This window comes from Adelges cooleyi, unplaced genomic scaffold (assembly GCF_023614345.1).
Source record: "Adelges cooleyi isolate 19-005CV unplaced genomic scaffold, UGA_ACOO_1.1 ACOO_flye_CR_arks_rails_tigmint_CR_PRNA_21, whole genome shotgun sequence".
In the NCBI taxonomy this organism is placed as follows: Eukaryota; Metazoa; Arthropoda; class Insecta; order Hemiptera; family Adelgidae; genus Adelges; species Adelges cooleyi.
The window spans coordinates 29,435-42,655 of NW_026095871.1; the positions used below are offsets into that span (position 1 = coordinate 29,435).

General features: G+C 27.2%; 1 protein-coding gene across 1 annotated transcript in view; it reads left to right on the top strand.

Annotated features, from left to right (window-relative positions):
- Positions 1-11,278: 11,278 nt before the first annotated feature.
- Positions 11,279-13,221, top strand: part of LOC126834183 (uncharacterized) — a 34,382-nt gene continuing 32,439 nt past the window's right edge. The window contains exons 1-5 of the mRNA XM_050565934.1: positions 11,279-11,331; positions 12,539-12,608; positions 12,685-12,714; positions 12,796-12,828; positions 12,892-12,942. Of these exons, the coding sequence (XP_050421891.1) occupies positions 12,545-12,608; positions 12,685-12,714; positions 12,796-12,828; positions 12,892-12,942 (178 nt within the window). The 5' untranslated portion in view covers positions 11,279-11,331; positions 12,539-12,544. The remainder of the gene's footprint in view (positions 11,332-12,538; positions 12,609-12,684; positions 12,715-12,795; positions 12,829-12,891; positions 12,943-13,221) is intronic.

The following is a 13,221-nucleotide window of genomic DNA, read 5'->3' on the forward strand; positions in this document are numbered from 1 at the left end:
TTTTTTTGTTCGGCAGTAGCTGGGCCGCATTTCTTTCGCTTTAATTCGGCGGCCATTATATATTGTCAAAACATGTTTATAGAGCACACCGTGTATTTTGTAATATTTGTTATTGTAAACGTGAGTCGTAAAATTATCACCTTATCGAAATACCTATCGGTCATCGCTATCATAATAATATCATTGCATGGCATTACAATAATGCGTAACCGGTTTTTAGCACATTGCAGTTTTTGACATGAAATTGTATGCATTGTTGTATGGCGCATGCATTTAATAAAGTCGAGTTTATAGTTATTGGTATTTCTACATTTAATTTTATGGTCGACTGTGGCAGGTTGGCCGTGTCTCTTTTGTAAGTGAAATAATTGTTGCAGGATTTTGATCATTATTATTGTTGTTACGGTTATAATTAGTTTTTTAGCTAATACTATTATTACACGTTCGTATTAATTATATTTTTGGTTGAAAATCTATAATACTAAAACAATAATACTCACATATACTTATAATAATACAAAAAAAAAAATGTAGGTGTTCATAAGTACATTCTGCTGTTTTTATTCAAAATCACTTTCTTATTTTAATATACTAATACCTCATTGCTTTGAATATTTGTTAAAACTACTATAAAATGTGGTCGCGTACTTTCAAATAGCAAATAATTCTTACATAGCTAAATTAATCAACAATAATGTCATAACAAATACTAAGCACTAATTATAATATAACCTATGTATATGTATTTGTTTATGTAAATTGACCTTTAAAAAAACAAAACTTAACTTTTAATTTAGTGTTGTATCTTATAAGTCTATAACATACAAACCCTTTAAATATTGTAGTATGTAGTGGAATGTAACAACAAAATAACTAAACATTAATAATATCGAGTTGTATAAATTATAACGCTTTTGCGACAATAAGTAAATGTGACCTCCTATAGTTTTATGAAGCGTAAGCAAATTGTCTTAAATGTTTTTAATATTTAAGGCCGCCTGAAGAGAACTGCCGGGTCACTCTCTCGTATATTATCGCTTATACAAGGGCTGTTTGTTTCGCGTTGATGATCGCATAATCGTAGTAATATAATGTACTAATACATATTTTTCATAATTTGTTATTTGTGATTATTGTTGTTCTTGTTCGTGTTATGCATTAGTATTAAACTTTGTCTTTAATTAATACGATTTTTCAATAAATATATTTAATATGTCTATAGTTTTCAAATCAATATAACATAAAATAAATTATCATTTAAACCCTATTGTAGGTTGTCAACTCTTATCACTAATGTTATTTATTTATAATGAATACGTATTCTTGTATGTGTAATGTGTACAGTAATTCATAACAAGTAAACGGAGAATAATGCTGACTGTACATACGAACCGTTCGTATGGCGTTCAAAATAGACCCCCAGACTCCTTTAAACGGTGGTCGTACTTATGTGTATATAACCGTGCTCAAAGAGTGTAAGTCGTCATAAAAGTATTTATTTTCCATTTTTGTCTCATTATCTGCAAATATTACATGTGATATTCTTTTACTATATATATATATATATATATATATATATATAATATTGTATAAAATTGTAACGATTAGAACGGATATTTTCTAACGTGTACAGTACATTTTAACAAGAGGCCCAAATTTAGGTTTTACTTTATAATCTGCATTTTACTTGTACGAAATGCGCTAGTATAGTACAGTAAAGTGTGTAAAAAACACAAATCTAGTAAACATATTTGTTTGGGTCTTATTTACTTTAAATTCGTATCGATGGGAAAAGAACGTTGAAGTATTATGTGTAAAACACAGAACTATTTTCATTTTTTTTTTTAAGGTCTTATTTTTTAAGTTTAGTATCGACGTGAACAACATATGAGTAATATAGCACACAGTGATGTGTTGGAAACAAAAAACAATAGCCTAAACTTTCCTTTACACATGTATGTAATAAATGAAATATATTTGCGTATCCTACTGATTTTACTTACTATTCTAGTGCGTTTGCTAACGGTAATTAGAAAAATTGTTGGTGGACCTACATCGATGGGTAATTATAATTATTACAGTATTTGAAAGTGTTAGGTTAGGCACATACTTCTAATACATTTATGTTATGCAAATTTTAGTGAAACTGTCGAATATGTTTGCTGCACCAGGTAATAATTTTTCTCAAATAAATGTACGTGTCTGCACGTAGTTGCTTAATATTAAGTATAAAATTTCAAGTATACATTTTTCTCGTTAAAATTTCAGCAAAGGCAATCGATGAAAGTAATGAAAACCACGAAGAAATACTGCAGGGTAATTACTCTTTTAAATTTTAAATTAAAAATATATTACATAGACATACAGGCATAATTTATATAAATTCAGATTTTTATTATGTACTTTCATATTTATTGCTATCTTAAGAAAATATATACAAAAATGTTGTAAAAATCAATTAATATATTTTTTTTTTAGAATGTATAAATTCCCAAAATGAATTGCAAACAGAAATCAACACCTCGTTAGGTAAATATAATAAGTTGTAAATATACAATTTCAAAAATGATAGTTATTTATTTGTAAGCAAAATCGATGAAAACTGGATTTGAGTTCTTAAATCTTAAAGCTATATGTTTTCTTATTATAAGTTTTGATGATTTTTCGAAGTATAATCATTATTCAAATGCCCAATAACTAGTCTAATATAACTCAGTTTTACATAATACTATAGATAAAATATAAAACTGGATTTCATTTACTGTATAATTATGTGCCTGAAAAAGTTAATTACTCATTTAATTGTAAATCACAAATAACCCTAAAATTTTTTATTGTAACTTAATGATTGTGCATTAGTTGGTATTAAGTAAAATACCGTTCTTAATTTGAAATATATTAGCCAAATATCTGTTAATAGGTTTATAGGTCCTCAATAACTTCGTTCCAATGTAAAATATAGTTAAAATTACTAATAATAGATGCCAATTTTGTTATGTTTGAAATAATTCAGATTATATCATTAGCAATATATTTTGAAAGTTTTTCTTGGTTTTTTGAAAAATTTGTTCAAATCTTTTTGACATTACTATCGCGTTAGCGTTTTGAGTTTATTATTTGAAACTTTTTTGTGTCCGAACTCATAATTTGTTTATACCGGGTCTGGCGAGTTCTGCATTGAGAAAAGTAGCTTCTGCATGTGATTCGTCGGGTAATAGTTATATAAAACATACAAATAAAGCTTATTAACATAAGTTAAGTTATCACTGATATCGTTGCTTAGCGACAATGTTGAATATTATACTTACGTTATATTTTGTAATTGAAAACGAAAAACAAATTGTTCAATGGCATATTATGTGAAACAAACTGTAATGTTATTTAAAAACATATTGCTTGGGAAAGTAGTGAATATATACAAGGCATATACATATTTGTTTAATTAATACATAATTATAGGAAAATTACTTACTACTAGTTCATCATAAGAACATTTGAACAACAACCTAATTGTACTACATTATTAACATGAGCAGTTATTTTATATTATTTTTGTAAAATATGTTTGAATCAACACGTTTTTTTTATTAAATTGTACAGATTTTGACGCATATGGGTTTCTAGAACTGGGAATTAAGAGAACAAACCTAACAAAACTATTTATCAATCTTGCATCAAGTAAGTATTATATCAAATTGCAATAGCTTAATTTATGTTATACGTATATATATATATATATATATATATATATAGTGTTAGTATGTATAGTGTTATTATCTGTGTTAATTAAACAAAATACAGAAGTACTATATTACGTACTATAGTAGCAACAACTTTAGCTAGTGTTATAAATGGATTTAGGTATAATGTTTTTCTATACAACAAACCTTTCAACCGACACATCCGGTTATAAACTCTGTTAAAATCTTCATCCTTTCCTGCTTAAAAAATAAAAAAAAGATTCATTTAAAAATTTGCCAAACTTAACTTACTCGAAAAATACAAAATCCGAAAAATTATCATTTTTACGCATAACTATTACGATTACTATTGTTGTTCTATTTCTATGAATTTTTTACTCTTTATTTTTTAATTTACAAATTATTTGTAATATTTTTCCAGTTTTCTGAAAAAAATATTAGAAAAATACTCAAATTCTGGTCAACACGATAAAACCGACATTTTTAATTATAAACCCAAGCTATGATTGTTTTACATTTGAAACTGATTAAAAAAAAAATGTTTGTAGGTCAAAGATACTATACAAAAAACGATAACAACGAAGAGCAAAGAAAGAACTTTATACGACCATATCCAAAATAATCGAAAAACAAAATTCGAGAAAATTCTCATTACTATATTAATGATGTCTTTTTTATTAGACATTCCCAATGCATTTGACGGTGATTGTTCTTCCGTCTTTAAATGCTAGACGACACTGATCACCAACAACTTCAGCTAGTCTTACACAATCATATGGTACTATTATACTGTGGTATACACCTTTTAACCGACACATCAGGTTACAATCTTCTAAGTCTTTATGGCCGGGTCCTTAAAAAACAAAACAGGTATATTTAAAAATTTGCCAAACTTTTTTATTTTTTAAGGACCAGGCCATGAAGATTTCGGAATTCGTAACCTGATGTGTCGGTTGAAAGGTGTATACAGAAGTATAATAGACCTACATGCTTTTGTAACACTAGCTGAAGTTGTTGGTGATGAGTATCGTCTAACTGGTATAGACACAATAGTACACTCAGTCAAATGCAGGGGTAGAGTTATGTTTAGAAAATAAACATCATTAATACAGTAACAAGTATGCTTCTCAGTATTCACTTGCTTCTCAGCTATTATAATTTAGACCATTTATATTAGACATTAATTCATTAAAATTTATACAGTACTTTTGTTATTATATTTAAATAATTATTCCACGCTTGTATCCAAACAATTAAATTAAATGTATCTTATAATAAACCGTTTTACTCATAATTATAAACTCATTTGTTGCTTTTTACCTGTATACAGATTCGATTCGAAGTAGTTTTGAAATAAGTTTTATACCTGTTAATCATCCTTTTTAATGTATTATTATAAGCCGTTCAAGCCCTATGTCTGAACCATTAGTCTTCATAGTTTGTAGTTGCCTTTTTTTGAAATTATTTATTTATAGCCAAGTTAGATCATTCTGCTCTCTATTGTGCATTCTTTGGAGTGATCAAACACACATTTTTTTTTTAACAAAAATTAATTAAAACTTGATTATTAATTAAAATTTGTATTAACATTGAAAAAAAAAAATACTAACCTGAACGGATCTTTTGGAAAAGTAAAATGAACACAAGATCTGGACTCAAAACTTACAATTTGAAATGCAACACTTTACGATTTTTTTCTGCTCAGCGATTTTGGAAGGTATTATAATATTTTAGCGTAGACTCAAGACTAGTTTGTTATGTGACCGAACAATATTACCGAATCAAAAAACGTATGCTTTGTAGTGAATTTATTAAACAAGTTTAATGTATGAGAGTAAATTCCATTCTGTACTAAAAAAAATTGTATTATAATTTTATAATATAAGACTTAAATATTTATAAATAAATAAACTTATTTCGATTCACTCGACTTTTACTTTATTTTTATTTTCGGTTATTCTGTACATTAAATTCTTCTAGTTCATTAATTTGAAGTTAGAAATATAAAATTATTCACGATAATGTTAAGAAGAAACGACTTTTGGTTTTGGTAATGGCGCAATGAATAGGCAAAACAAGTACATGCATGTAAACTGTAAAGAAGAACCAGAGTTAAACATTTTTACAAAAACAACCGCCTGAAGTAAATAAATATTCTATTTGTGACATGATTGAATAAAATATAAACACATTTCATGTTGTTAATTATGAAGAAAATATTGACAGCAGTCAAGATTAATCATAAAACTCATTTTTAATAATTTAAGCATATTACTAAATAATTACTAGTAAGCATGTTATTATGTGTTATATTGTAATGGTTATTTGATACATAGAGAAGTACACAGCGTGATCAATTAATAATGCAAACATAATATTAGTTTATTAATTCTATACTGAACTGTTAGGTATTGTAACTTGTTAGGTAGATGTTTTATTACTTTGTTTGTGAAGAGATCATGTGCTGGTGATTTGCTTGATTGGTAACTTAACGATTTTGTACTGTACTTCAGTACAGTTACTACAGTAACTACCATAGGGAGAGGGGATAGTTATACTCCTCAAGTCCCTTAGCTTTACCTAATCGTTGAGGAGGCGGGGCAATGGGATGTGGTTTTAAAACAATTATCCTCAGACAAGGTGAGCCGCATGAAAATAGATAATGAGAAACTCTCGTTTCTACACACGAATAGGTTTTTTTCCCAATAAATCGAGTGTCTACTATAATCAGTTACACGATTTAGTCGTCTGTGATATCATGTAATAAACACAATATCATGATACCGATCATTGGGCCCTAACCTTATCTAACACGGATAGACGTTACCAACTGATAGTTTTTAGTGTCTGTTCGTTTCTCCCATCTGGTACACCGGGTATTTAGTTTAAAAAAAAAAATTGAATTTGTGTGAACTTAAAGTCAAAAGTGGTACTTGAGCACAAAACTTAATAGTATCATTCTGCATAGATATACATAAAATTGTTTTAATGATTTGATCAATTTTTTTTAAAGATTTTAGATGTTTTTGTTAAAATATACGAAATCTGCGAAAACACAGTTTCCCTACAATTAAAAAAAAACTGTAGTGCCGAATTTTTTTCCCGTTTAATATGTTATGGATACATATGAGTTCTAACTACTGGCAAATTTTCAACCCAAAAGTTTTAAAATTACGGCTAAAAACCCTGAAAAACAAAAAACTTGTACCCCCCCTAGGGGGTGGGAAATTGATATCAATTAAATTTGACACAATCGACGTGTGCGGACATATCAAATAATTATTTCTCATACATTTCAACTCGATCCGACTCTTTTTCTCGAAATTATAGCCAGTAAAAGTTCTAACTTAAAAACTCGTACGGTTTTTTTTTTTGTTTTTTCAAATTTCGTCTGTAAAGAATTACATTTTTTCAACTTTTACTATTGATGATAAAATTTGTGATTTATAGAGTTACTATTCGAAAGAATTGGTCTAGTATTAAAAAAGTTACAGTGCGTACAGCTAAAAAAAAAGCCCACATCAGAGTAAAACCAATACCTTCTCGCTTTGCATCGAAGCTAAAAAGTGAAAATTTACACGTTTTATTATACTACTATGTTACTATGTGACAGTGAATCAACTGGTAACAAAAATGTAGTGTCATTAGGATGGCCGTCATTCGACTCCAAATACTGAAAAAATATTTCTTTAATTTTTTCAGATTTTTATTTCAATTCCTTGGTCCCTATGTTTGTTATTAAATTAGTTGATTTTGTCTAGGTGTTCAGCATCTGGTACAATATTGTGCAGGCAGAAAAGGCCTGAATAATGAAAAGAATAATATCTTAACTCTTTACAAATTAACAGGTAAATTAATTGACATGGTCAAAATGTATTAAAACCACTTTTTTTTGTAAATATTGCCTATACAAAACTCCCTAAAAAAAGACCGCGTGCAATCCTCTTAAATTGAAAAGAAGATCTTTCTATGCGATCATCAGTATAATAGGATACTGAAATAAAAACTAATTTCGGTTGGTTTTTGTCGATTATACTTAAACCATTCAACCAATTTTTTTAAATGAAAACTAAAATAATTTCCAAACGTCTTATTTTAACCATTTATTAGACCAAGTTGGTGTCATGTGGAACTCGAAATTACTCTAGTTCAAATCTCTATTATGTGACGTTGAGTTTTTTTAGTTAAAAAAACTCTTACAGAAAATAAAATTGAAATAAACAAATTGTTTAAACCACTTGAATTTCATTAAAATGTAATAGAATATCGAAAATGAATGTTGTAGTTCCTAAAATGTAAAATATAATACAAAATCGCATGAAACGAATATAATAATGTCGTTTGGATCTCAAGACATTGGTTTTGTTTTTCATATAAAAATTGTTCAGTCAAATGTGTGTAATGTGCACCTATGCAAACAGGCTTACATATAACTATTGCAATGGTATTTTACAAATTTTAATTTAATCTGTTACAGTTAACATTATAGGCTGTTTCAAATGATTATTATCGAGTTATTCGTTTTTGGTTTGCGTTGACCTTGGACTAAATGTGAGCTTACAATTACTTTTTGTTCAATTAATCAGGACTTTTGTTACTTAAATTGAAAATTGCGTCATGCATATTCAATATGGTATTTTGTTATTGTATAAATATATTAAAATGTAAAGCACAACTACACGAAAAAGGTTCGGTTTAAAATTCGAAGACCACACAAAAGTGATTTAAAGCATTTTTTTTATTAAACCTCATGTTCAATTTTACAACGCATGTAGCAATGTAAATAAGTAATAACAGATATCTGTTAAATTCTCTACAAGCAAAATATATCATAAGAAAAAATATTTTTTGAAGTTTTACACTGCTATTTAGGATTAATGTGTTTATGCAGAAGACCACATTAAATGTGGCATGCGTACTTCATATAGTACAAAAAACACAGGGTGTTCAAAAAATCAAAGTTTTACTTGATTTTTATCAAGTTATAAGCTTCCATGTATGGTATATATATTATATATATATATATATATATATACCTTTTAATTTTGTACTTGAATGCTTATATAAAACAGCGTAATCCATTTTATGTAAGACACTCGTTTTCTAATGAATATTTTGAATATTTTGAAAACAATTTGTTTCCTATGCTTGTAGACAGTTTTTTCAATACTTAAAAAAGTTTACGATCATCCCTTATTAATAAAATATGTTAGGATTTAGTTTTTTTTTCCAAATAGGATCATGTTTTTTTTAATTTCATAATATGTAAACACATTTTAAAAAATGTTACCGTTAGAATTTTCGTATTTTTTTAACATTGCAGTAAATGTCACATTTTATACTTATAATAAATGGTTGTAACATGATGTATTTGCTTTTTTCAAAGAAAATTAGAGTGAATAAATAAACATTTGGTTCAGTGTAATGTCAAATAATTTTGCCATTTTAGTATTTTCAATGTATAAAATTATCGTCCACGATTTGTTTGTTTTTTTTTTTTTTGCATAAATGTAAACAATTGATTACATTGTTACAAATATTTTAATGTTTACCGTATCTGAATTTGAAATGCTTAAACAGAGAGAGAGAAAATCTTAAATTAATCGTTTTAACTATAACTTTTAAGAAATATTTGTAATTTTGAATCATTTTACACTTCTAACTTAAAAGTTACGTCGCTCAATTAATTTTTAAAAATAGGCAAATAAGTTCTAAATTTTTACCGAATTTTTGCCTTTACGCACAAAAAATGGTACAAGTTGTAAAATTTTCGAAATCGAGAAAAACATCCGATACATATTTTTTGACTTGCAATAATTCTTATAGACCTGTGATCCCCCTCTAAATATTCTCCATTACCATTACGCCCCGTACCCGCTGTACCGGGTTTTCTAGATTTCATTTTGCTTTAAAACTTTTTTAAAACGTGTTTTGTTTTTTTTCTTAATAATTTTAACTTAAGTCGTTAAATTTTAAATCGTTACAAGATTGTGCGACACTCGTTGAACAAGCATTTTGCTGTACAAATAATATTAGTCATAACACAAATATCAAATTTAAAGACACGTGTATAAGTCATAAATATTATTATGGCACACATAATCATCATTGTCTGGGTTTTTACACGTGATTTTATTGAAAATGAAAATATATTTTTTTAGATGAATATTTAAATAACACCTTTAGCAGTTTCAAATGAATTCATCGAAGAAACATAATATGTGAAAAAAACCTAAAATAGGATGATTGATTCGAGAATATTTTTAACTTATTAAAATATACGAAATTAACCATCGATTAAGCATGTTTACAATGAAATATAGGTATACTGGACGCTGCGAGCATATTGTAATTTAGAGTGGTTTTCGATTGTGTATTTACCAAACTCGATTAAGAGTTACACGAGCCACAAATACTATGTAGATAAAACTAATTGCTATAGGTAAATGTAATTTCTCGTCAAAATAATGTAATTTACATGGAAAACGTAAATAACAATAATATATAATAACAATTATATTTTATTATTATAGTATGTATAATTTTTTTATATCAAGTGATAAGAATACAAAAAAAAAACATCAATTGACAGTAGAATAACACTTCACGATAATAAGACAGACGAAATAAAAGATAAGTGATAAAGCAGATGAGATAGAACAATGGAAATTTGGTAAATTCGTTTGCAAAGGGACCTTAGTCCAGGAATGTTAGGCCCTTTCTCGCATAAATCGGAAAATGAACAAGCCGTTTTCTAGACTAGGGAATGTCTGAATAAGGTCCTTTCTAGCATAAAACGTTGAATCTACTCCTAACAGTAAAAATCCGCAATTAACTTGTTTTTACCCAGAAATAGCGTTAAGGATCCTTTTTGCATGAACCAAATCAAATGTTGTCCGGTTTATTAATAAAACTGAACTAAAAAGAGTTTTAAGACAATTTATACATTTCTACGTTCAAGTGTTATACTTATTAATGAATATAATATATAAACTATCTCTTCCAAAGTAAATAGTAAGGCGAAACCACCTAAGGTGAAGAGCGTTTCATTATACATGCTATAATAACAGTATAAAATATATAAATATATTTTTTTATTGTGTCTGGGAATTGTAACAAATAGTACAGTTATTTTCTTGTACGTGTAGAGAATATTTTAGCCAAAGGCCCAAATTTAGGTTTCAAATTGATAATATACGTTAGGTTTTATTATATACTCTGAATTGTATTCCTATGAAATATGCTAGTATATTACAACAAACGATAAAGTGTGCGAAAAACACATATATAGTAAACATATTTTTTTGGTCTTATTACTTTAAGTTCGTATCGATATGAAAAAACATACTAGTATAATAAATTATAATCTATTATATTTCATTTAAGGTCACAATTTTTAAATTTCGTTTCGATGTGAACAACATATGAGTAATAGCACACAGTATTGTGTTAGAAAATAAAAAAACCACAGCCTAACCATTCCTTTACACCTATATAAATAAAATATATGTGCGCACTGTGAAACATATTCTGAGTTTACTTTTTCGGAGCCAAGCCACAAAACGAATTACTTTAAAACGGTTGTTTTAACTTACAAGTTTACAAGAGTTCTACCAGAATTCCAAAGCTAGTAAGTACTTCATGCATTTTTAATAAATTTTTTTTACTTACTATTCTTTTGATTGATCAGAAATCGAACCTAAAATTTGCCTCATTTGGCCCAATATTTTAAAAGTTTCATTTAAGAAACAAGAAAAATAATCAAAAAATGCGTATAAGTTTCATTTAAAATACGAAACACTTTGTAAACCTTTGTAAAAAGGTTTTGTAACGGTTACATTATCTAACAGTTTGTTTTTTTAAAAATTTAAAAAAGTCTCATTCAAAATCATAAAAAATTGTATATTTCTCAACTTATGAATAAACGCATTTTTTTTAAATTTAGAAAAATGTATGAAATTTGTACTTTTTTTTTTTTTGATAATTTGATTAGCGCTCTATAAATATCATTATTTTAAAACTAGTCAAATAAATTGTCAATTGGTATGAAATATTCTTTAGATTAGAATAAAAACACTTCAAAAACTTCATGTAAAATAACACTAAGCATAATTTTATTTTAACATTGATGCTAAGCTGAGCAGATATGCTTTTTTTAACAAAAGTTCACCCCTTGTTCTTTAAAATCAACAAAACACTCATACCTTTAAAGTACGGAGTTCTACAATTTTTTTTTTAAATAATCAAATTAATTCCAAATTTGTATGGCTTAATTTATTTTATTTTGACCATATTATCTGGGAAGTAACTAACAACCGGATTCCATACCGACCATTTTTGTGTAGGCAATATTTAAGAAAAAAGTGGTTTTAATACATTTCGACCGTGTCAATTAATTTAACCGGTTTATTTGTATAAGCTTTATGGTTTTATTTTTAATTTTAATAATTTTGTCTATGAGTTTTTTGATATCTTTTTCTTACTATGAATAAAAAACGTTTGAACATTTTATAAAATTTCAAATTTGTAAAGGGTTAAAATTCAAAATTGAAAAAAGTGCCTTTTAGGATCTCAAGTAAACTTCGTGACGAACTCAAATCAGTTTTCAAATTACTTATCGAATCACTGGTTCGGCCTGTGCGATGGATAAAAAATGATGTGTTTTGACTGAAAAAAAACACATCTTATCTACAGACTTGCTTTATAAAGATATCGGTTTAGTGATTTAGGAGTTATCATTTTAAAAACGAAAACCTTCTCACCTTCGCATCGGAGCCAATAGTTAATTGAAGACTATGTCTAATACAAAATGCTTTAATTTTTATTATTGTTTGCAGATAAAAATGACACGTTTTTGTTTTTTAATATCATTCGTTGTGGTAGCTGTTTTAGCAGAGGAAAAACTATGTAATTATTGTTGATTTTATATTTTACACTTGCCTACTCAAGTTAATTAAAAATGTAATAATTAATTTTTTCGCAGTTGAATATAAAAGGGAGCTTATCTTTACAAGTCAGTAATTTAATTTTATCTTAGAAATTTGACTCTAATTTTAAATACTTGCATATATTTATTTTAATTCATTTATTATAGATAGACAACTCCAGCAGGTGCCATGTCGTGATGGTATAATATACACTTATAATTAGAATTTTTGTGTTACCTCAACTCATTATTTGTTTATTCTAGTGACTTTGCTAAAGGTAGTTAGAAAAATGGTTGGTGGAGATACACCGATGGGTAATTATAATTATTACAGTATTTAAAAGTGTTAGGTTAGGTACATATCTCTCATACATTTATGTTATGAAAATTTTAGTGAACTTGTCGTATATGTATGCTTCACCAGGTAATATTTTTTCTCAAATATATGGACGTGTCTGTACATACTTCTTTGATATTAAGTATAAAATGTTCTCGTTAAAATTTCAGCAATTGAAATAGTACCATTGAAAAGTGATGAAAACAATGATGAACTACTGCAGCGTAATTAACTTTTTAAATTTTAAATTTAGAATC